The sequence below is a fragment of the Lissotriton vulgaris genome, chromosome 2_1, assembly GCF_964263255.1.
Source record: "Lissotriton vulgaris chromosome 2_1, aLisVul1.2, whole genome shotgun sequence".
Classification (NCBI taxonomy): domain Eukaryota; kingdom Metazoa; phylum Chordata; class Amphibia; order Caudata; family Salamandridae; genus Lissotriton; species Lissotriton vulgaris.
Window position 1 is genome coordinate 772,654,036 of NC_141687.1, and position 24,946 is coordinate 772,678,981.

Genomic DNA, 24,946 nt, shown 5'->3' on the forward strand with positions numbered 1-24,946 from the left:
TAGATCCAGAAACTTTTCATAGATTCTCTATGCTGGTAGGCGGCACTGGTTCAATGAAGACCCCAAAGGCGAAGTCATTCCAATGTCACTGAAGCCATAAAGCATGGCGTGCACCCTAGCATATAAATGTCAGTTTCACATCCATCTTTTCCCTCATTGAGGCGAAAGGACAAAAATGACATAATTCATGTTTAAGTGCAGTGCAAAGAAATTCTTATTGACAACCGTAAGGGCTCATTCTTCTAAAGGATCTTAAGCACTGCACACAACGACCAGATGATTACAATGTAAGTAACATTTTCAGTTTGTAGCATGTATCGTAGTAGATACATATGCTCTGCATAGACTGTAAAGCAGTCTCTCAGTTTAAACGACGGCTACAATGTGGATGGAGCAGATGTCTGAAACAGAGTCCTTAGATCTTCTGGCTAACTACAGATCGCTGTGTAGCAAGGAAATCCACACAACAGAGAATGGCAAATGTGTATGAGGTAGACCAAGGAGCTGCTTTACAAATATTACCAATGGGATGTTTCCAGGTAAAGCCATGAAAGCACCTTTTTTTCGTACTGAGTGTGCCCTAGGGGGTGGGAGGGTTAAAGGTAGAATTATCTGCGTCCTAGCGCCTACCAGGTTTTCTCTATATATTAATGACGTGGCAAAACTACTGATTGAAGCTAATTTTAAATGCCCCAATTTTAGCAGGTGCGAAAGTACCTATTTTAATGTTCGCTGCTGATTGTTTAATCATTGCAAAGACCCCGAGTGGACTGCAAAAAGCGTTCAGTATTTTTGAAGATTTTTACACCACCAGAGGTTTTGAAGTAAATGTTTTAAAATCAAAATGTATGACTTTTAAATCAGCACAAATCCTTCAAGGGCAGCATATTTATGAATGAATTACCCCTGGAGCAAGTAAAGACATTTAGCTACCTGGGTGTTAATATTCAACATGATTTGCGATGGAACCAACAGGCTGAGTTGGCAACTCTTAAACATCGCCAACTGGCTGGAGCGTTGAGCTCTGAGCATGCTAAGTCCCTAACCAAACCAATTGCCCCTGCTCTTCGCATTTATGACGCAAAGGTGGTTAGTTCAGTCCTTTACGGCGTAGAGATTTGGGGATTTGAGAATTTAGGTAAAATGACTGCATCTGAAAATAGGTTCCTATGCAATATCAATATCCTACCTCAGAGTACCCCTATGTGTCCTGTTTTTTATGATTTAGGAATGAGGCCAATTGAACTTATTGCTAACTTGCGACCAGTATTATACTGGAGGCGCTTATGGTCAACTCCTGAATTAAGAATATTTGCACAGAACTTATGGATATAATTAAATGTGACACTTTTCACAAAATCAAATGGTTATCTGGCATCAGGGGGATTCTTGGAGAAGTAGGAATGCAAGAGTTATGGGAGTATCCACTTAATGCTAGATTTCCACCGAAAAAGGCCCTAAAGGGTATATATTGGGAGGTGGTAGCTTCAAAAATGTTTAGGACTACTGCTCCACTTTCGCTCACAGGGATATTCCTTGATTTCAAGGATGTGATTACCCTAGAAACATTCTGGGATGATATAACCAAGACACTGGATAGAAAGCTCTATTTCCAGCTTAGAATTGGTAGTTTACCAATTAGAGCATTCACATCTAGGTGGTCAAATGGTGGAAAAGTTTCTTGTCCCCGTTGTCTGGCCCCCATGGAAACATACACACATGCTATTTGGGTGCCCTGCGTATTCCGCCCCACGCCTGGTCTGGTTGCGCCCAACGTGTAAGTTACTAGGTACCAGGAGTAGCATGGCTGCTGCTAGAATTATTTGTACCAGTACTAATTCTCCTGTTTATATAGCGGTGGCAAAGTTCCTGGGTGGTCTTGGGCCATTAGGAGCAAAATGATCAAGGGGTGATTCGTCCATGTTTTGCTTTTGTAGTATATTGTGAATTCTAGGTATTATGAATTTTATGCATTTTTATTTTTGAGATGAATTCTATGTATTTTATGCTTTTATGACATTTGTCAATAAGAACAATTGTTACTTACCTGTAAACAGGTGGTTCTCCAGTATTGGTGTCTTTCATAGATTCACATGCTTGAATATTCCCCGTCGAAGTGGGAGTCCCATGGTAAATAAAATAGCAATAATGCTAAATATATATAAATATATATGTACACATAATATATGATAAAGAAGAGGAAAAACATAATAGAAACCTCAAAAAACAATACAGAGGAATGCATGGTAAAGAGAAAAACTATTTGCAATACATCAGTGTCATTATGTTAGTCCACATTACAGCCAATCAGGCGCTAGCACCCTTTAGAACCTTCTCCTCAGAAGCTCATGCCCTCAGATTTTCGCAGCACAAGTAACCAAGAGTGTATGAGGAGAAGAGAGCCTCTGAGTGGAGGAGGGTGGGGCGCATGTGAATCTATGAAAGACACCAATACTGGAGAACCACCTGTTTACAGGTAAGTAACAATTGTTCTTCTCCAGTATTAGGGGTGTCTTTCATAGATTCACATGCTTGAATAGAATAGAAAGCAATAACCTCCAAGAACTGAGATTGCTAGGCACATATATGGAAAAAACTAAGACAGTACTAGAAATAATACAGTCATGTAACACATCATAGCAATCACAGTCAATCATCAAGGAGAGGGGGGGGGGGGGGGGGGGGGGGGGGGAACGACAGAGGCTCACCTTATTGAAAAAGATGGCTTAGCACTGCCTGTCCCACTGCGGTATCAGCTTCATTGATGGCATCCAAATAGTAATGCTTGGTGAAAGTGTGCCTGCTGGACCATGTCGCTGCATGGCAAATCTGATGAAGAGGCACACCAGCAAACAAGGCGGTGGATGAAGACATCGCCCTCGTAGAATGAGCCCTCACTGAAGACTGCAATGGCTTACCAGCTTGTTGGTGGCAGAAGGCAATGGCTGAGGAAAGCCACCGAGCAATTGTTGGCTTTGAAACTGGATGCCCCTTAGGTCCATAGGCAATGAACAGCTGGTCGGACTTGCGGAAGGAGGCAGTTCTGGCAATGTAAAATTTAAGGCATCGTTTGATGTCCAAAGAATGCAAGCACTGCTCCGCCGGAGACTTTGGGTCCGGAAAGAAAGTTTTCAGGAACACAGGCTCATTCAAATGAAAGTCCGTAGATACTTTAGGTAGGAAAGAGGGGTTGGTGCGGAGGGCCACTCCATTAGGCCTGAACTGAAGATAAGGCGGCTTGATAGTGAAAGCGTGAAGGTCGCTCACGCGACGAGATGAGGTCAAAGCCAAATGTAGCGCCACCTTCAAGGTGAGGAATTTGATATCAGTTTTATGGATAGGTTCAAATGGTGACTTCATACGTTGGGATAGTACAACATTGAGGTGCCAAGATGGAGGAGGGCGCCGAACAGGTGGGAACTTGCGGAAGAGCCCTTTGGAGAATTGACGTATGATTCTTGACGAACAGAGGGAAGAGCCATCGTGTCGGAAACAAGATATTGCAGCTAAGAAAACTCACAGGGTAGAATGAGAGAGTCCTGACTGAGCGAGGCTTAAGAAGAATGGAAGAAGTTGCTCTGGAGTGGAATGGATGGGATGGACATTGGATGCAACATACCAATGGCAGAATCTCTTTTACTTGAGTTTATAAGTTTTGATGGTAGACGGAGCCCTAGTCTGAGCCAGGATGTCTCTGCATTCCTGAGATAAGTTCAAATCTGTGAATTCAAGGTGCTCAGGTTCCATGCCCACAATTGCAGCGTGGACGGGTCCGGATGGCACATTAGGCCCCTGTCCATTGATAGGAGGTCTGGACGAGGACGCAGAGGAATGGGCTCGCACTGGGACAACAGAAGCAGTTCCAAAAACCATGCCTCTCTGGGCCAACGAGGTGAGATCAACAGGATGTGGCAGGGCTGTCTCCGTATCTTCCACAGTACCCACAATACTAGTGGAATCGGCGGAAAAGCGTAAGCGAATAGATCGCACCAGTCTATCAAAAGGGCATTCCTGCACAACCCGGGGTGGGGATGCCAACTTGCATAAGACGGGCATTTCCGATTCTCCGGTGTTGCAAAGAGGTCTAGATCTGGTTGACCCCACTGGCGAAAAACAAGATCCAGAGTCGGCTGGTGCAGTTCCCATTCGTGTGTTGAGGAAGTGGACCTGCTGTCAAGGTGATTTGGTGGCGGAGAGCCCAATCCCAGATCGACTGGGCCAAGTGAGACAGTTGAGGAGACTTGGTTCCTCCCTGTTTGTTCACGTAGTGCATACTGGTGGTATTGTCTGTTTGGATTAGCACTGACTCTCCGTGAACTACAGGTAGGAATGACTTGAGCGCTAGGAAGATCGCCATCAACTCCAGCCTGTTGATATGCCACTTGCGTTGGGGCGGAGTCCACTTTTCCTTGATGGATAGGCCCTGGAGATCAGCGCCCCACACCTCCAGGGAGGCATCCGTCGTCAGCGTAAGATCTGGTGCGTGAACGAGAAAGGACGTTCCCATTTCCAGGTTTGTAGGTTGTGCCCACCAAAGCAAGCTCTTTTTCATGCGGGTTGTGACTGCCACAAGTTCGTTGAAGGACCCGGAGACCTGACGCCACTGTAAGTCCAGTTCTTCCTGAATGGGACGGGCGCGCAACCTGTAATTTGGGATCAGTGCGATACAAGATGAAGCCATTCCCAAGAATGATTTTAACGTTCGAACAGAAACGGACTGCGAATGAGGGAGACCAGACGAAGGATTTTCTGGCGTCGCTCGTTCGAGACGAACGCTTTTGAGAGCTTCGTGTCTAGTATCGCTCCCAAGAAGGATCTAGTTTGCAGGAGGCGCAAACTGTGACTTTTCGACGTTGATGGTCAACCCTAGAGACTGAAACACCTGCTGGCAAAGGCGAGTGTCCTGACATAGCTGATGGTGGGATGGAGACTTGAGAAGGCAATCGTCCAAATATGGAAAGATTTGAACGCCTTGTAGACGCAGGTGAGCCACCACAGGGGCCAGTACCTTCGTGAACACACGAGGAGCTGATCGCAGCCCAAAGGGCAGAACTTTGAACTGAAAATGCATTGGCCCCACCTTGAATCGCAAGTACTGGCGATGTTGGTGAATAATTGAGACATGAAAGTATGTGTCTTGAAGGTCTATGGTGGTCATGAAATCCTCACTGGATAGAAGACGCAGGATTTCCAGTAACGTCAGCATGCGGAACGATTGGGACTTTAGGAACTGGTTGAGAGCCCTCAAATCCAGAATGGGTCGCCAATCTCCGGTCTTCTTGAGTATGAGGAAGAATCGAGAGTAAAATCCCTCTCCTCTTTGATGTTTCGGGACCACTTCGACTGCACCTTTTAACACAAGAAGACGGACCTGATGGTAAAGCTCCTCGAGATGTGGAGGAGGCGGGCCACGAGGTGGAGTGCAAGGAGGAATCTCTACAAACTCTAGGGCATGAGCCCGTCGTACAATGTCCAAAACCCAGCGGTCCGAGGTGATCGAGGACCACTGAGAATAAAACAGAGAGATTCGACCGCCAACACTTTGAGGGTGAGAAAAGTCATTGGCGCTTAGAGTTGAATCCACGGTAAGACGACTTTCCTCTGTAGGGCCTGGAGGGCTGCTGACGAGATTGTTGATTGGGCGTGTAACGTTGGCCGCTCTGATTGTATGAGCGGTATTGCTGCCCACCTCGAACGTTGGAAGAAGTGCAGCGTCCGCGCGCACCTCGAAAGGACTGCTTCCGGAATTGTAACGTGCCCAAAGACTTTGCCGCATCGGTGTCTTTCTTAATTGATTACAGGGCGTCATCGATATGGGATCCGAATAGCGATTCCCCATCATAGGGCATATCCAGTATTTTGGATTGGACTTCCTGCCGGAAGGATGTGGATTTTAACCAACCCTGTCGTCGGTGTGCAGCCGCACTTGCAAGCAGACGGAAACCTGTGTTAGCAATATCGACTGCGCAGTCGATCATTTCTTCCGACGTTCTCGGACCATGGCGAAGAATCTGTTGAGCGACAGCCTTGGAAGCATCAGGTATGAGTTCCATCAAATCTGAAATGTCTGACCACATTTGTCTGTCATAAAGTCCCAAGATGGCTAAGGCATTGGCTGTCCTGACAGATGTGGAAGCCATCGTTGAAAACTTGCGGCCAATAGCATCCAGGCGTCGACCCTCTCTATCTGGAGGGGCTGTGATTGGAGCCGCTGGGTTCCGGGCTCGACGCTGTGCGGCCTGAGTCACTACCGAGTCCGGCTTGGGGTGAGAAAGCAGGCAAGCCGGAGAACCAGTTGGGGCCTTGTATTTTTTCTCAAGGCGCGGCATCTGAGCAGGTAAGGAGTTTGGAGCTGTCATGAGTTTAATTCCTTCCACACAAAATCGATGATAGGAATTGTGTGGGTCTGCTTATAAGGTTTATCTTTAAAATCATAAAGGAAACATTCCTCCTCACGTTGTGATCTTGCTAATTTGAAACGCAGAGCTGCTTTATCCATTAAAAGATGGAAACCGGCGATATCTACCGGAGGTGAATCTCCAGAGTTCCCTGGCTGAGGCGAGGGCGTCTGTGCCCGATAATCGTCCCATTCCGCCATATCTTGGTCGCCTGTGTCATTATCCGAGTTGTCTGGGACCTCTCCGTCCTCACGCTCTGGGACCGCCTCATCATCCGCATCCTGCGGATACACCGGTCAGGATTCTAATAGACGTCTGAACCTGAGACGAAGTTGTAGGTGGTAACACAGGCAGCAGAGATGGTGGAGGCAGTGCTACGGGAGCCGGAGATGGTGCCTGTGTACTCTGGCGTTCCTGGGAAACGGCGGTTGTAATCATCCAGCATATGCTGGAGATTTGAGATTAAAGGAATGGTAGCCATAGGGACTTGGACCAGCTGTTCCTCAGACTGAGATTGTTGATCACCGTCACCTTCGTCAGAATCCGAATCGTGACATTTAATTATTAAGTCAGAGGGACTTTGTGCCGCTACAAACGTATCCCCTTCTTGTTCTGAGTCAGTATCATGCTCAGAGGTAGTGGCAAACATTGGAGAAGGTGGTTGCAGCTCTGGATCAGAGATCTGGTGGCATGGAGCCTTATTGAGACGATGAGTGGATTCTGAAGTCTTCAAAGGCACTACCGGCAGCGAGGCAAAGGAAAGTGGTGCCACCGTTGACGGTGCCGTCGTCGTAAACGTCGACGATACTGACTTGGTCGTCGATGAAGATAGTTTTGGAGAAGTCATCGTCGACGGTATAGCCGTCGACGGAGTCATCATCAGGGTCACCGTCGACGGGCGATCAGCTGGAGACTAGGTCATCGACGAAGCAACCGTCGACAGAACGGTCGTCGACGCTGGTAGAACCTCTGTAGACAGAGTCTTCGTCGACAAGGCTTTGGTCGATGAGGTCTTAGTCGACGAGTCCTTGGTCGACGAGATCTTGGTCGACGGAGTCGCCGACGACGATTTCTTCGAGACTTTCGTTGACTAGGATTCTTTCTTCTTAGTCGACGAACAGATGAGAATCGTCGACGGAACTGGCTTAGAAGGCAATGAAACCCTCGTCGACGTGGATGCTGTCGACGAGGAAAAAGCTGATGTTGTAGTCAGCGTCGCCGTCGAGGATGCAGCAAATGCCGTTCTCGTCGGAGCGCTAGTCGATGCTCCCGTCGACAGCGAAACTTTAAGAGGCGTGGAAACACCTCGAGGAAAGGAGATGGAACATCCTGTAAACTACCACGCTTGGATGCTGCTGAAGAAAGTCCAGAATGAAAACTTTCTGCGTCTGACAGGACTGAAGTCTTGTCCTTTAGACGTTGAAGCCAAATGGGAAGGCTGCCTTCTCTGTCCTTCAGAGTCTTAGTAGAAAAAGTTCTACAGAACTTGCAGCTGCCAGCGTCATGATCAGGGTATAAACAGTATATACACTTCTGGTGGGGGTCCTTTTCAAAAAGGCGCAGCTTCCCACAAGAAGAGCAAGGTCTAAATAAAGACTTCTTACTTGACATGTTGAGATAAACACTGGAACTAGAAAAGTAGAGGTGAAAACTGAGCAGAGCTCAGGGAGACTTCCTTCACACGACGTGCGGTAGAAAATCTGGGGCTTGAGCTTCTGAGGAGAAGGTTCTAGAGGGTGCTGGCGCCTGATTGGCTGTAATTTGGACTAACATAATGACACTGATGTATTGCAAATAGTTTTTCTCTTTACCATGCATTCCTATGTAGGAATCGTTTTTTGAGGTTTCTATTATGTTTTTCCTCTTCTTTATCATATATTATGTGTACATATATATTTATATATATTTATATATATTTAGCATTATTGCTATTTTATTTACCATGGGACTCCCACTTCGACGACGGGGAATATTCAAGAGTGTGTATCTATGAAAGACACCCCTAATACTGGAGAAAGCTTGCTTGACGAGTAGAATTATCTTGGCATAAAGGTAGCAGGTTTGAATATACCAGACTATCCATCTAGCAATTGCTGCTTTTGAAACAGGGTGACCATTTTGAGGATTGTTCAAAGCTAGAAACAGCTGGTCTGCCTTACGACAAGACTTGGTCCTATTAATGTAGTACATGACAACTGTCTTGACATGTAGAGTGAAGAGGGCATTCTCATACATGGACTGTGGTTGTAGAAAGATAGGGAGTTCTATGGTCTGGTTGAGATGAAAGAGAAATAACCTTGGGCAGGAACTTTGGATTGGTTTGAAATACTACTCTATCATTGCAAACCTGAATGCGAGTGCTCGCCGCTCACTAACACGTCCAAGTGAGGTTATAGCCATTAGGAATGCACCCTACCATGAGAAGAACTGCAAAAGGCAGGAATGCATTGGCTCACAATTGGGACAGATGAGTCTCATAAAGGACTATGTTCAGGTTCCATTGAGGGGTTGGTGGCACCCTTGGGGGAACTACCTTTGAAGCCCTCCATGAAAGCCTTGATGGCCAGGCAGAAGACTTTTTTCAGCTCTACATGTAAGTGGCATTGGCAGCTAATTGAAGTCTAATGGAAGTATATTCTAACCCGCACTGTGAAAGGCAAGATCATAGAATGTCCTGAAATGCATGATTCAGTGGATCTATATGTTTGAGTATGGAGTAGCAAACACACCTTTTCCATTTTGCTGCATTGCAAGCTCGAGTAGTTGGTCTGCAAGCATAGGTAACCAAACTCTTGAAGTTCAGGTGTCAAATCGCTATGTTGAGCTGCTTAGGTATGGCTGTCTGATCGGTCCTTGGTTTTTGGGGAGGGGGTTGCTCTGTTGAGGAGCTTTTAGTAGAGACTAATAGCCATTTCGGGAAGATATGAGCAGCAAGGCTGCCTGGCCCATGTGCGCCCCAAAAAGATGACTGTCTGCGATATTTCGCTCATCTACCACATCAGCGGAAGGAACGCGTGAGGCAGAAAAGTGTATGCAAATATCCCTGACCAGTTCATCCATAGCGCATTGCCCATGGACTGTGAGTGTGGAAACCTGGAGGCAAAGTTTGGTCATTTCGCGTTTTCCAGGGTGGCAGACAGGTCTATCTGTGGAGTTCCATAGTGTCTGAAGTAGCTGTTTAGTACTGGAGGATTGGGTTCCCATCTGTAAATTTCCTGGTGTGAACTGCTGAGTAGCTCTGCTTGGACATTGCCCACCCTCCAGAAGATATTTCGCTGTCATGTGGATGCAATGATGAAGAGTTCAAAACAAGATTGTGCGTGCTAGAATCGAAAGGCGAAGAGGGTATGTTCAGTCTTGTTTCTGTAGGTAGATATTTAACACCCCAATATATTTAGCTCTACTGGATCTGTTAGTACCAAAAACAGGTTAAAGCAGAGGCGACATATTGGCAGAAATGAAGGTCTTTCGTTAAAATGTTTATTCAAAGGAAATTACATTTATTTTCCCTTAAACAGCGCCTTAACGATGCCTTCTGTAAATCGTACAAGACTATCACATATGGAATAGTCACAGGTGTGAGCTGTTCCGTTCTTTGTTCCATCATGATGATACATCTTGTGTTGAAGTCCCGAGAAATATATACAATTGATCTCAACATAGTCAAAACGTTTTCACCTGTTGGATGGCACGCAAGCCTAGGGCTTTCTCTTTGGAAGGAGGGGGTTTAGATTTTATTATACAGAATCATCACGTTTCTCAGAAATAGTTCTTGCTTCATAAATATCTATCACTGTACAAATGCCCTTTTTGGATTGGGTTACTGCAGGACAGATATTTATTAAGCAAGAAGAGGTAGAGGAGGAGTGGAAGGGGAGAAGTGGGTGAGACTGGCACCCTTGTCCTTGCACCTCTTTATGCTTGCAAGCCAGTTCTGGCGCTGAAACAAAGTCCTCCTTGAATGTCTGCTTCCTCTTAGGTGGTGGGATGTGAACCACCTTAGGTGGTGGCTTGATCGCAATTTTTCCCGTCAGAGGATGTAGATAGAGTCTGTTCTGTAGGTCATTGAGCTATGCTTGGAACATTCGAGTATTTGATGCTCCAACTTTTCAGGGCTTTCAGAGCTAATGGTTCTGGGAGGATTAACAGTTGGTCTGGAATGTTAAGAGCACATGGATACAGCGGGTGCCAGAACTGTGGGCTTCATCCACCTTCGCCAGAAGCATGATGCGACAGAGCACAGGCTCAACTAAGGCAGTGCAATGACCCAGCCCCTTCAAGGGTGGTGCTCTACCTCGACTCGAGACACTTTGTTGATCCTGGTTAGAGGTTCTGCCATACTCCCGGCCCATGGCGTGGTCTCATCATGGAGGTGGATTGTTCATAATCTGCGTCCGAATGGCAAACCTTGCCTCCGGCGCAAGTTGGTGGGTAGGAATGTCCAGCTTCCTCAATGTCCTTGGCACCAGGGGTTTCTTGCCCAAAGAGATCAGGGGTGTTCTCCATAGATGGCCTATGCATCTTGTGAGGTTTTAAGTGCCTGCCCCTTTGGTGACGAAGAGCCTTTTTGGACTTAAGTGCCAGGCAGGCCTCTCTCTGTTGTTGTGCTGAGGAGATAACCATAAACTACACATCTGCTGGAGAACAGACCAGAGGTATTTTGTGATAAAGCAGATAGTGTTGGAACTAGGTCTGTTTCACCACCAGTGGTGCATTCTCGAAGTAGAAAACAGAGTAGAGGCATTGTGGTTCAAGGCCCCTAGCCAGGCCGATTGGTCAGTGGGAAAAAGACTGAAGTCACAACACTACTAGACAACAGGAAATTTTATTTGGCGCGGTAGCACTTTTTTTTGTATTCTGCCCTGGGGGCAGATGGGCAGTTTTTAGGCCAATTGGGTGGGGCCTAAAAACTAGCTAGTTCACTAGGTACCAGGTGTTGTATTTTGAAGTGGAGTGACCCTGGGGGACCCTATTGTATTTTTATTCTGCCACCTCTTTAGACAGATTCGGCATTTCTAGGCAGATCGGCCCTCTTGGGGCACGGGGATGGAAGCCCACTATACACCGGAGAGTTTGTATGGTAGCACACCTTTCGGCAAGGATCGCTCTCCTTGAGTGCCATAATATTTCTGCATTTCATTCCACCCTCCCTGTAGAGGGGAGATTTCTGGGGGTTTAGTCTCTTGAGTGGATTGGGCCTCAGGGTGGGTGGTAAGTTTATGTATGTGATAGGGGATTTGCTTCTAGGATAAGGGTTGCTTCAATCTGGTATTCCCCAGAAAGAGTTGTGACAAATGCAAAAAAGACCACCAGTGTCATTTGATTGATATTTTGTTATTTTTGTGTTTTAATTTTGTTTTTTGTTTAAATTCTAGATCCTATTTTTTCTGGTGGTCAATCCTATTTGTGGGTGCAACTTTGGCAGATATGTAGTTTGTGGAGTTGTGGTTAGTAAGCAGCTTATTTTGTAATCTTTTCCTCTGTGTATTCTTACCCTGTATGTATACTTTGTTTGTTTTGACTGCTGTACAAATGTTTGAATATTTAGCTTTTTGTGTCATGGTCTTTCAAGTATTGATTTGTGCACGTTCTATACTGCCCTTTGATATGTAGTACGCGCTTTCTTTTCTTTCCATTCCATTGGGACTTCTTTGCTGCTTACTTTGTCTGTGCAGAGTAGGTGTAATTCATATTCAGCCTTTAGACCCTCACAGGTGAATAGTTGTGCTTTACCAACACTGATTGGTACATTGACTTTCTATATTACTATACGCCAATAGTTTTACTTTGTTTGATAAAGCCACAGTTTATTATTCATTTTGCACAGTGTGCGTTATTGTGGACTTATTTGTTGTGTTGCTTTTATTAGCAAGGATTATGGCTAACCACAGGTTTAAGACTCATCAGGTTGTTAGTTAGCTTTTCGAATCTTTCTCGGACCATAACTCAAAGACTGCTTCTGTATCTGAGGTAAAGGATGAAGTTAAATATTCTGGCAGTGAGTTTTCTGTCCGAGAGGAATCATCTGATGAAGCCACTATCAGTGCAGAGAAATTGCCTCTTTTAGAGGAGGACACCGATATTCACATGGTGCAAGAGGAATCTGGGGCTGAAAGGCTTCCCATTGGAAGTCTGAACACTGAGTTGCCCCAAACATGGTGCAGCCTGTGTTGCCTGCCTTTAGTGGTGCTGCAGGGTGTAGCATCAATACTGAAAACTTTTTGCATATACATTTTTTGCAGTTGTTTATGGACGATGTATTTTTAAATAAGTTTGCTGACCAGACTAATTTGTATGCTGAACAGATTTTGAGGGACAACAGTGCTAGACCTAAGCCACACTGTAGAGTTACCCAGTGGACTCCCATGAATCTGGATGAGTTGAAGTAGTTCTGGGGCTCAACTGGTTTGATGGGATTGATAAGGAATCCGTCGCTTTCTTCATATTGGTCTACTAGTACCTGGATGGCAACTGCTATATTTCTTGCATTCATGAGTCGTAACTGGTATTTTCTTTTGGTTCAAGTGCTGTATTTTGTTGATAATGCTTTAGCATTACCACAGCATCACCCAGATTGTGAACTTCTCTTCAAGATTCAGCCGGTCCTTGATCATTTTGTACATCGCTTTTCAGAAATCTAGGTTAAATGGAGAGAAATGTATTTACACTGTTTGTAGTCATGGTGGTTTTTTAACTCCTTCAAATTGGTCTGAGTTTTGTTTGCTAAAACAAAAATTGATGGTGGTGTATATAGACTGAATCCTCAAAATTGGAATACAATTGCACATTTTCCTTGAATTAATCAGACTTATTTTTCCAGAATCAGAAGGAATCCACAAAATTCCTACCACCCAGCATTTCAACCCTTGTACCAGTAAAAATGCTGCCCAGTAGTGGGCGTATGCCTAGTGCCCACAACATGACCGGATCAAATTAACATCAATGGGAGGCTTCGCAAAGGGTTCACTCATTGACCTTGGTTTGATCTGTTCATGTCGCGGGGACTAGGCCCAGCCACACAAGTGGGGCAGCGTTTTTGTTGGGTTAGAGGGAGAATGCTGGATGGAAGAAATGTTGTGGATTCCTGTTGATTCCATAAGTTTACATCACAGAAATGCAAAGAAAGGGCACAACATTAGGCAAAGTTTGAGGTTTGCAACGGGCTTCTGGGTACAAAAACCGAGAGAGCCATGCGGGTCACCCCACCCTGGATTCCCCCAGGTGTCTAGTTTTAAACAGGATTGCTAGATTTCCTAATTGCTGGCCGAGCTACAGCCCAAAATTCACAGCTAGGCGCATTGCAAAGACAAAGACAAGTGAGATACCATTTATATCGGGAGAACTAGGGGAACACAGATTAGTAGATAGACCAAGTGTTATCACCAATTGTATTTCTCTGCATTTGTGCCTTACAAATATAAGCCAAGACATATTGAGAAATGACCTCTAATTCACATGCTAGTATGGTTAGTCACAAATTCAGAGATGTGCAAATAACCACTACTTCTAAAACTTCATATCTTGCGCCTATTTCGTTTTTAGAAATACATAGGTTTCCCGATACCTATTTTTCACTCTTTATAATTTACCAAATACATTAAAAACCATCGCAAGGAGCAGCTCAGTTATTGGCTCTGGGTACCTCGAGGTCTTGGAAAACCCACAAACCATATATCTCCCCGAAACCAGAAGGGTCTAGCAAATTCAATGGTATATTGCGTTTGTAAAAGTCCACCATCATGACGGGAAGCTACAAATGAAAACGTTGTAACAAATGGACTTTATTCCTACTTATTTTCAATACTTCCATTTCAACAATTACACTAATAATCTCTTGCTAAATTCGTAATTGTGTCTACTTTTCAGAACGCTACAGCTTGCCAAGATCACCCATGGGTTTCACAGCGGTTTCCACCACACACTGGAAGTAAGTTGAAAGCACAAAAATTTGGAAAAATCGGCTACCTCTTTGAAAAATGCCTAGACTGATTAATACAAAAAATACAATTGAAAGAAAAAAAAATTGTCTCGGCATGTTCCTGAAAGGTGGGAAAATGGTGACTTGAGCACAGCAGACACCTTTTTCCTATTTTTCCATAAAAGAACTCAAAAATGTTCTATATTTTGCCCTTCTCAGTCCCCTCCAGAGGAATCCACAAACCCTGGATACCTTCAGAATTCCCAGGATGTTGGAAAAAAGGATGCAAATTTGTAGAGATTGGCTAATGTGGAAAACAAAAAGTTATGGAGGCCTAAGCACAAATTATCCCAAATAGTCACAAAAAGGCTTAGCACTCAGGGGTGCTGGGGTGGGAGGGGTACCCTAGCAGCAAACTAGTTTAAAAATATAATAATTAACATAGGCATTCACAAGTTCTAGTCAACTGAGTTAACTAACTTGTGTCACTTATTACATTACTCATGACATGTTAAATGACATCCCAGTTGCCTTCAAGGTTTATGCAATTTCCATAATATGTATCTATACTAAGTAACGTTATGGTGTAAATGACAATTGTGTGGACTCTATATGGCTTTGGGGAGGTCATCCAAAGTCCCTTTTGGCATAGATATCAAGCAAGCGCACCGGCACGCAACTTGAGAGCTTTGATGTTTCTAGATCCAATCAGACGCTTGGGATTATTCTAGAGGAGAGGAATGTACATGTAAGGAATCTGCAGGCAGAAATATTTGTCAGAAAGAGTGTTAACAGTGATAACAAATTTTTCTTCCATTGGATACTTCTACCTGTAGACACCTCACCGTTTGAATGGACTGCCTTTGGAAGAGTACTGTACCTGAAAGAGCAAATTTAACACAGAGTACACCGGCTTTGTGGAATGACAACTAGCAGACAGAGGGTAACCCACCTCCTCTGCTGGTAAGAGGAATGGTGCTAATTTGCTCTGTTCAACCCCTAGGCATGAAGGTGGAGGTTCTGGAGCTTGGGATGCAGAACTAGTCATTCTGATTGAGAGGGATCAGATCAGTCTTGAGGGGAAGACAGAGGGTAAGACATGGAGAGATGCTGAAGGTCTAGGCACCACGCCATTCTCAGCCAATCCAGAGTGATAAAGAAGTTTGGAGCCCAGACTTGGTAAATCTTCTGCAAATACTACCTGCCTAGTGAACAAGGGTATGAGAGGAAACACAATGAAGTGGTTCCTTGGAACAGAAAGCAGGCACAGAGGGTTGCTTTTAATGGTGAATTAGTCCACCTGAGAAGTGCCCCACTGGGCAACGACATGGTGAAGTCTGAGTGGAGACACCTCATGCTCGGCAAGGTGATGCCAACGGAGGCTATGGGCTCTGGTGTTCAAAGAACACCAGATGATTTGCTACCTGCAAACACCATGCTTTTGAGCCCAAGATCAGAGCTGAAGTGCTAATTGAGAGAGACACAACCCTGATCCCCCAAATTGGTCAATGTATCACATTGGGGTCATATTCTCTCAACATCTGGATTGATTGAATGCAAAGTGAAAGGTGGAAGGCCTTTAGTGCCAAGCGAATTGCCCTCAGTTCTAGCAATATGTATATGCAGAATCTGTTCATCTAGAGACCAGTGGCTTTTCATCTCCAAACACTCCAGATGAAAACCCTTCCCTAGAGAGGAGTCGCTGGTTGCCACAGCTTGAAGAGGTCATAAGAGCTTTCATCATGCCAGATTCTTCTTCACACTCCATGAGCCTAAATCAGCTGCAGTGTCCGAGAGATTGTAATGGTGTCTTCCAGATCTCACCCGTGCTGGAACCACTACCTATGGAAGCATCACTTGAGAGAACACAGAAGGTGCTGGGATCGGTACAGTCAACTCTGGCACCAGTCGTGGAACAAGACCCATGACACTGAAAGGGCAAAAGACGAATGGGAACTAAGACGAATTTAATATGAAGGGCTTTGGGCAAGGGTGTGAAAAAGCAAGCTCTTGAGACAAGTCAAAGGTAAGGTAAACCTAGAACTGACATCTATACACCAGGTTGGGTGCTTTATGGCTTTGGTGACCGCTCAGCTTGAAAAGCTTCTGGATCTAGTCTAGCACCAGGCATATTAAGAGGGCGAGGTGTCTGCAGGTAGAGGTATCCATCTCAATTCAACTTTGCTACCAGTATACCAAAAATTTGTTCGGACAGATCATAAGAATTAAAAGTAAATTCAAAACCCCACATCAAGAGCAATCAAGATCTGCAATCACACTTCACGTTTCCCTCTAACAGATATGAGGAAGCTACAAGAGAAAAGCCATGTTTTCAGTTTCATGAAATATAGACTGCTGTACTACTGATCTTCTGCAAACTCTTGATGTCAGGATGCGTTAGATGTGACATGCACAAGCAGAGTATAGGGTGAATGAATTTCAACAAACTAAAGTATTTTTCATTATGCACCCGCCCTTTTCAGTTAGTACATCTCCATCTGTTTTGGCAGAAATTTGAATAAAAACACAGCAAATGAAGAATACAATTTTAACTTGCCTCTGAGTTAAGTCTAATGTACAAATTCAAGCACATGTTCTCTAGGAGAATAGGTGTCAGGATTGAAATACGCTCCTAACTAGAATTGAAATAGGATACTAACTAATAGAACTTACTTTCAATCCAGCGCTGCAACTTCCAGTGCTCCCAGTACTACCACTGACCCCTCCGGTAAATCTGGCTTCCAACAATTCTTGGCGTCTTGGATCCAAGCTGTGGAGCTCATCCATGGCACCTATGAAGAAGGTCCCAAATGTTAATAGCGTTCCAACAAAAATATCTTCTATTTCAAAGTCATAACAGAATGTATACAGAAATGAAAGTATAAGATAATCGATTCCATCGGAGAACACCCTTCAAATTTCCTAATGGTGCATTCTAATGTCCTCAATATTCAAAGCACGGTCTAGGACAACAAGTACTCTTGTTTATTTTGTTCACTGGACTTGTAAACCCAATCTCAGGCAGTTGGTTACTGTACCACACTATGTTAGTGGAAAACAGGATGTCCGCTGTGAAGGGCAATATAAACATCTCGATGTCAAAGGTATTCAAAATGGTATATATGGTAGATTAACTCAAAGCTTTTTAGAAAATGAAGTGATCCTTAAGTTCAACTTGCATTACTGACATCGGTTCTAAAATAATCATTTGAACATTTTGGGAAAAGGATAACATGGTCATTCATAATGCTTCGACAATGCTCTAATTATATGGAGATACATGCTGCAGAAAAGGTACAAGGTTGGAGATGGATTTGTTTAAATGGACAACCAGTGTAAAATCAAGTAGAAAATATATATGAATATGTATTTATTATTAGGAATCCCAATCCTTAAAGTAAACCACAAAAGGGCACTTAAACCTGCAATTAACTGGTTATTTTTTTTCCTTTTCCCTCCAGGGGAACTATTTCCCATCTTGGAAATTTTTTTATTCCTGAAGTTATCAGGAGTACATATCAAATCTTTTTGAGGGTGGGGAGTGGTTGGAGGGGAGTTGGTGAATACCTATAAACATAAGTTTGTGAGTGCTCACCAACTCACAGGGCATTCAAGTCCTGGTGAGGAAAATGTTGTATGATATGAACACTAGTTCAGCCATTTTTGTATCTACCTGGCTAAATTTGTACATCATTATCAGTCGAGTTTTTCCATGTGCGTGCTGACTTGTGCATATTTTTGTTCGTCATACCCTTGGAAAGTACTCAATGGTTGCAAAAGTCTTGACACTCTGTTACTCATTTGTCCTTATCGTAAGATGGGACACCACAGGCTGTTTCCATATAATTAGCAGTTAGTCAAGCCCTATGAGTTTCTCTCACATTGCTTGCCTTAAAAATGTAGTGCGATTACCCATTTTCTTTAAATGCATAACTGGAAGGAAATGTCCAATGGATTATGGGTGGTGAAAGGAGTCTGCATGCAGACTGGTCTGTTATATAGTACATGCTAATTCCGTTTTGGTATGTGCCCACTCAAGCGTAATAAAACTGCTCTGTTTTACCTCAGACTACCTGTACTCCTTTAGGTTTAAGTGGACAAAAGTGGTATTACCCAGGGAGCAAGTGTATGCTTTCCACAAATTGGACTTCCACGTGGGACATCCAATAGCATTTGAGTCTGTGGCCGAGGGGACACTCCCAGAGACTGACTGATCGTCGGGGCTCTTGCAAGAGGAGACTGGTTTCTCACAGCTGCCATCTAAAGTCCCAAAATGCTGTCCTTTAGCAACAGGATCTTCCCAGCAGAGGTTCTACACTGATCATGCAAAAAAGTAGCAGAATTGCAAGAAAAGAGTCGACATCTTCAACAAAACCTTAGTGAGTTGTTTTGTAAAAGTTGTATTGCATTGATTGGTTGTTGGTATTGAGAATTTTATTGCTTTATATTTGTCGGGTCTTAGATTGGACATGATAAATAGGCCTGTATTGATTGAATTAATTTAGATGGTCTCTGACTTTAAGGGACAATGAGCCAACTAAAGAAATGCATTTCAGGGTGGTGGTGTTGCTGTTTCATGAGTCCACGCCTGGATGAGTCCCACCCAGTCCCAGTTGAGGGTAGTCCTGTATCAAAGAGGATGATGAAATATGGGACAGGTGTGAACTTGTGCCACAGACTATGGCATCAATATACTGAGGGAAATGAGGATTTGCGATGACAGATGGATGGTTCATTTGATTTGAATAAAATTCAAAATTTGCAGAAATGTCTAAAAGAAAGGACAGACGAGCGGTTATGAACCCCAATGTACCCCAATATAGCCCTAGGTAGTTGCACAACCTATTAACTACATTTTGTGTTACCATTGTTCTACATGCTGGTTCTGGCGCAGACCTTTTGCCTAGTTAGGTACAGCATAAATGTGGTGTGGTTTTCTCCGTAAACTAGCCTCATTTATTATGCATGAGGATTCTCAGTATTGCACCAGGATTACTATCTTCAGTATAAAAACTCTGCATAAGGGTTACCACTATCGTCATCCTTGGCCGACATGCCCGTAGTACAATGACACATCTAGGGAGAACCCCCGAGGGTACCTTTCGAGTATATCAGGACATCTTCGCTAAATAAGGAGAAGAGAAAGAAACTCCCATGCTGACAAGACGCTGAAGCCTCTGCACGCAGACACTTCCGCAAGCAGTGGTCTGACATCCTTCGCTGGGTGTCCCAATTCGAGACCAAGTCGGAGTCTTTCGCTCTTTCACATCAGGTAATGGGGTTGGCTCTTTCCAAGGGGGATTCTTGGCTGATCACCTGCATATATGCTATGTACATCTGGTTAGGGGTCGCATCATAGTAGTACACATTATTACAGTCATGTTTTTATATGCCTGCATACAGTCACCGTTTTAGCACTATGGTAGAATTCTACCTTTTATTTACTCTATTGGTGCTTGTAATCGTCTATATCCGTTTCAGTCTCATAGTTGTTATAGCACATGTATTTTATTCTAGAATGACGCTGGTTCAATAAATGCTTATTGAAAACATCCCCATCGTTTATTCTGTAAATCTCTCTGAGAACAAGTAAGCATGAGTGACTGAGCGAAAAGTACTGTATTCCCGATCCCTGAGGGGTCAGGGTTGTAATGTGTGATAGTTGCCAGAAAAGATTTGCTCCTTGGTAAGGTTGTGGGGCTTGTAGTGGCACTGTGAGCTAGCTGGTCTACAGACTAACATATCATTCTGGGGTATCTGGAATCAGCCTGGACACCAATCGTTGGATTGGTTCTTATTTAAATGTCAAAATTGAGTAGTTCAGTCGTATTTTCTCAGAGACCCCTACTCACATTTACCCAGAGACGTCCGGAGGGGGAAAAATCTGTGACAGCCGAGTAGGTAGATTCTATATATTGGCTGCAGGTACATTCAAGCTTGAAGGATTATAGTTCCCTACATTGCTAATTTTCCTTGAAACACTTAACAATGTCTGTCAAAGATAACGCTGCAGCAGCATTCCATGCAAAAGCAGCGGAGGGCAGAGAGCAGGAATGTGCAGTAAACATTTCAGAAAATGTCAGAAATGCACTTACTTTAAAACTAGCAGATTTTGGATTCTCAGCATTAGGTAGGACTGTTACCTTCGAGATGGAGGCACACTAGGCATACAGGACAGAGGTTTTCTATTCTTGAGTTAAATTTCCACCTGCAGATGCATATACACTTCATTCTTAAATAGAGGATGAAATACCAGAAGAAAACAATCCATACGAGGGCATAGAAGTCGCGTTAACGAACCAGGAAGATATAAACAAGTTTAAAGGCACCCTTACACATACCACAGAATAAGTGAGACTTGGTCCGCTCAGCAGAGACGGAACGACTTGGCCAGTCCTAGCTCCTTACATACAGCATCCAGAAATGGACACTTTGCCAATAGCAGACTTACGTCCACCTCACAAAGAAATAATAAAACTTTTCGGAAATCTGACAGTTTGTTATGAGAACATACACTACAACCTACAAGGGCTACTCCAGCAGGTTCACTACAAGGAACCGCAACTAAAAATCACCCCATAAGATCTGAACATAGTTATGGGAAGAATGCCCACTAAACTTGAGCAAATGCCATTCTGGATATCACAGAAAATAGTACAGATAAGAGGCTGTGTTTCCACACACAGGCACAGAAGAAAAAACGCAAAATATTAATGTTCTGCTTGCCAATGGGAATAGCTTTCCAGATAGAGGACTATATCACTTGGGGCATAGATTTCGCTGCCATCTAAACCAGGCTCATGGCAACCCTTCAATAGCAGCAATACCAGTGGTATTGAGGACAAATACAAAATGAGCACGGTGCAGAACCAGCCCTGAACTTAGGGATGAAATTAATAGGCAATTTTTCCCAGGTATCTAGGATTATGTTGCCATAAAAAAGGGGAACCAGCAGTGGTGGCTATGTGCCAACGTGTGAGGGAATGCATTCCTGCACAACAGGAGCGAGAATTACCTAAAATTATCGAAGACACCTTTGCTTCATTGGGTAGAGTTAATTTGGGAGCTAGACACACAAGTTACGACTTGTGTAACGATATATCTGTAAGAGATATTAGTTAGGGAGAGATTCCTTACCTTAGAATATCCCCAGGCGTCAGACGGGATCCGTAAAGTTTTGCTTAGCAGTACCCCTGCGCATCAGTAGGTGACGTCCTGCGGCTCGGTGTCGGTCACTGGCGTCGTCAGCGCCGAGATTACGTCACGGAGTGTACTTAGACGCCACCCAACTAATGTCTCTTACAGATATATCGTTACACAAGTAGTAACTTGTGTATCTGAAAAAGACACGTTAGTGATAGATTCCTTACCTTAGAATAGATACCCCAGCAATACCAACCACAGTGGTGGGTCTACGAACGAGATGACACCAGAAAGTCACGAAGCACAGAACGGCCAAAGAAGCAGTCCCTCCGGACCAGACTGTCAAGGCAGTAGTGCTTGGTAAACGTGTGCAGCGAGGTCCACGTAGCTGCCTGACAAATGTCCTGCAAGGGGACGCCACACCCCAAAGCAGTGGCGGCTGCAGTAGCCCTGGTCGAATGGGCACGCAGTCCCACAGGAGGCTCCTTCTTGGCCAAGGAGTAACATGCTTTGATGCACAGAACGACTCACTGGGAGATGGTCAGTTTGTGCACAGCCCAACCTTTTTTGGCGCCCATGTAGCCGACAAAGAGCTGATCATCCACCCGGAACTGTTGTGTACACTGCAGATAGAATGCGAGCGCGCGTCTCGGGTCCAGACGGTGGGGCCTCTCTTCCTCTCTGGAAGGATGCGGAGGCAGAAAGAAGGTGGGCAAAGTGATGGTCTGCCTGATGTGTAAGGGCATGACTACCTTTGGCAAGAAAGAAAGACGGGGCTCAGAACCACCTTGTCCGGATGAATAGAAAGGAAAGGAGGTTTAGAAGAAAGAGCCTGGAGCTCACTCACCATTCTGGCAGAGGTGATAGCAACCAGGAAAGCAGCCTTTAAGGTGAGAAGGCGCAAAGGACAGTTATTAGGGAATGATGAGTTTGTACTCCAAGGAAGTTCGAGAGTTTTTCAGAATTAATTTCCGTTCTTTACAATTGTAGTACAAAGGACAGAGCTGTTTTTCTTTGCAGAAAGGTAACTTTATTGTTTTTCATAGAACATGGACAGCCGACACGTGTTTCGCCCCCTCATGGCGATTTGCGCCGGGGCTTTCTCAAGGCTAGTTTTTCTTTTCTGACGTCAAGTATTAAAAATAGTGTCAATGTCCAGAATGTCAAAAATACAGTTTTTCAGGAACAAGGTTCTTTAGTTTGGCTAATGCCTTCTTCGGTCCCTGCTCCGTGTCCTTCAGCGTCAAGGCGGTCCTCGGGTTGAATCCCAGTTCAAACCGAAACCCGGGATAGAGGCTGAAAGATCAGAATCATAGCCTGAATATCTCGATGCTCGGGAGGATAAACCCGAAACTGCGTCGAATTCAGAACCACTCAGATGAAGGGGAGCTTCTGAGAGAGACTCCGGTGCGACTCCGGCATGTTGGTGGAGAACCCCAGCAAGTGCAGGAGGTCGGCATTAGTCTGAAGGTGGGCGATGACTGCTTGGGGCGAGCCCGCCTTCAACAACCAGTCATTGAGGTAGGGGAAGACTGGCACCCCTGACCTGCGCAGATGAGCATGCGACCACCGCCATCCCCTTCGTGAACACCCGAGGGGTGCTGGTAAGGTCGAAGGGGGGCACGGCAAACTGAAAATGCTCCTGGCCCACAATGAACAGCAGGTAACGCCGGCAGGACGGGGATGTGAAAATAAGCGCCCTGCAAGTCCAACGCTACCATCCAGTCTCCAGGGTCGAGGGCAGCCAAGACCTGAGTCAGAGTCAGCGTCTTGGACTTCTCCTTCCGGATGAAGCGATTGACGTCAGAGGTCCAAGATAGGGCGCAGGACACCCCTGTCCTTCTTGGGGACCAGAAAGTAGTGGGAATAACAACCCACCTCCAGACCAGGAAAGCACTCGATGGCCCCCTTGGCCAGGAGGGCCGTGACTTCCTGTCGGAGAAGAGGCAAATGATCCACCCGACAAGCGGTGGCGTCAAGGTGGCATGGCTGGAGGGGAGCACTGAAAGGGACGGGACTAACCCTGGCATATTATCTGCAGCACCCATTTGTCCGATGTAATTTCTCGCCAGTGGTGGAGGTGGTGGCGGATTCTGCCACCCACCAGCGTGCTCCCTGAAGCTCGGATTAGGAAGGCTTAGAGGTGGAAGCAAAGGGCGTAGAGGTAGACTGACCCGCACGCTTGTTTCCAGACCCGCCCCTGCGGAAGCCTTGGCCACACGGAGGCTGGTTCTGCACAGGCTTGATGAGGAGCGCGCCTGGGTGCCTCTGCCCTGGCCACGAAAGGAACGAAAGCCAGGAGTGGCAGGGTTCTTTGTAGAAAGACCCAAGGACTTGGCTGTGGGCCGTGAGTCCTTAAAGCGCTCCAATGCACATCTCATTGATACTTAGGAAGTACACTCGCTGGTCAAGGTAAGTGCTTTTTAAATTTTTTGATTACTTTATTTGAAAGTATTTAGGGAGGGCGGGAGGGAGGCGGGTGGCGGCCAGTTACGCTCCGTCTGCGGAGCGTGCGTAGTGCCGCCTGGCTACGCCAGCTCCGCAAAATGCGGAGTAGGCGGCACTACGCACACTCCGTGCACGGAGCGTAGCTGGCCGCCCACCGTTAGTATACTTTTATTTTATTTCTAGAACCAAACAGGACTTGGTACAGGTAGGTAAAACATACTTTCAATTGTAAACCTTTACACAGAAATGCAATTGGGAATGGATTTGCAGTTGTTACTGGTTGGTATGGTTTTTAAAAAGCAGGTTATGATACACAGTAATTACTTTTATATTACAGAGAGTGTTTGGGGTGGTACGCCTAGACCCAAGGGTCTCGCAATACAAGGTAAGTAATACGTTTCTTAGTTACATTTACTGTTTTCCCCATACAAAACAGTTCAACACTTAAAACGTTTTAGGCCCAAAATCTCATTATCTGGGTTGCTATGGGAGAAAAATGGTCATCTGTTTCACAGGTAAGTAAACTTCTTACAAGTGGGAGCTTCGGGGATTAGGACCAAGTTTTCCCACGGTCTAGGTAGGCCCTCTAGTTGCACCACCAGCTGCACCGGGACAGCCAGGTGCATGGGCCCAATTTAGCCAATTGGGCTAAGGGTGTTTTTGTTTAGGGACGGCTTACAAGCAAGCCACTCGGGTGAGGGACCATGCGCCTGGGGTTAGGATCAGCACTGCAGGGGCCAACAATCAGCACAGTAGCTGCTCCACCAGCGACACAGGGGCGTCCGGGTGCTGTGTACCAAGGAGACATCGGGCCCTGTGAATCTCAATGGAGGCCTTCGGTTCGGCAAAGTTACTTCAGGCACGGACAGGGAAAATTCCTGAAGGCGACCATTGGCTGGAAAGGTAAGCTGGATTCTTGGGAGTTGCCTGGACACAGTTGCTCGGGCCACCGAAGCCCGTGGGGCTTAGAGTGCATGGGTGTCTTCTGGCATCGGGTTTTCTAACCAGCTCCGGTTCCGGTGGGAACCTTCAGTCTGAG

At 45.2% G+C, this 24,946-nt stretch overlaps 1 protein-coding gene across 7 annotated transcripts in view; it reads right to left on the minus strand.

Moving 5' to 3' along the window:
* Positions 1–24,946, minus strand: part of TLK1 (tousled like kinase 1) — an 877,117-nt gene that overhangs the window by 656,732 nt on the left and 195,439 nt on the right. For all 7 annotated transcript variants that reach the window (XM_086956115.1, XM_086956118.1, XM_086956116.1 and 4 more), the window contains one exon: positions 16,990–17,108. In XM_086956115.1, coding sequence (XP_086812241.1) covers positions 16,990–17,103 — 114 coding nt within the window. In that variant the 5' untranslated portion in view covers positions 17,104–17,108. The remainder of the gene's footprint in view (positions 1–16,989; positions 17,109–24,946) is intronic.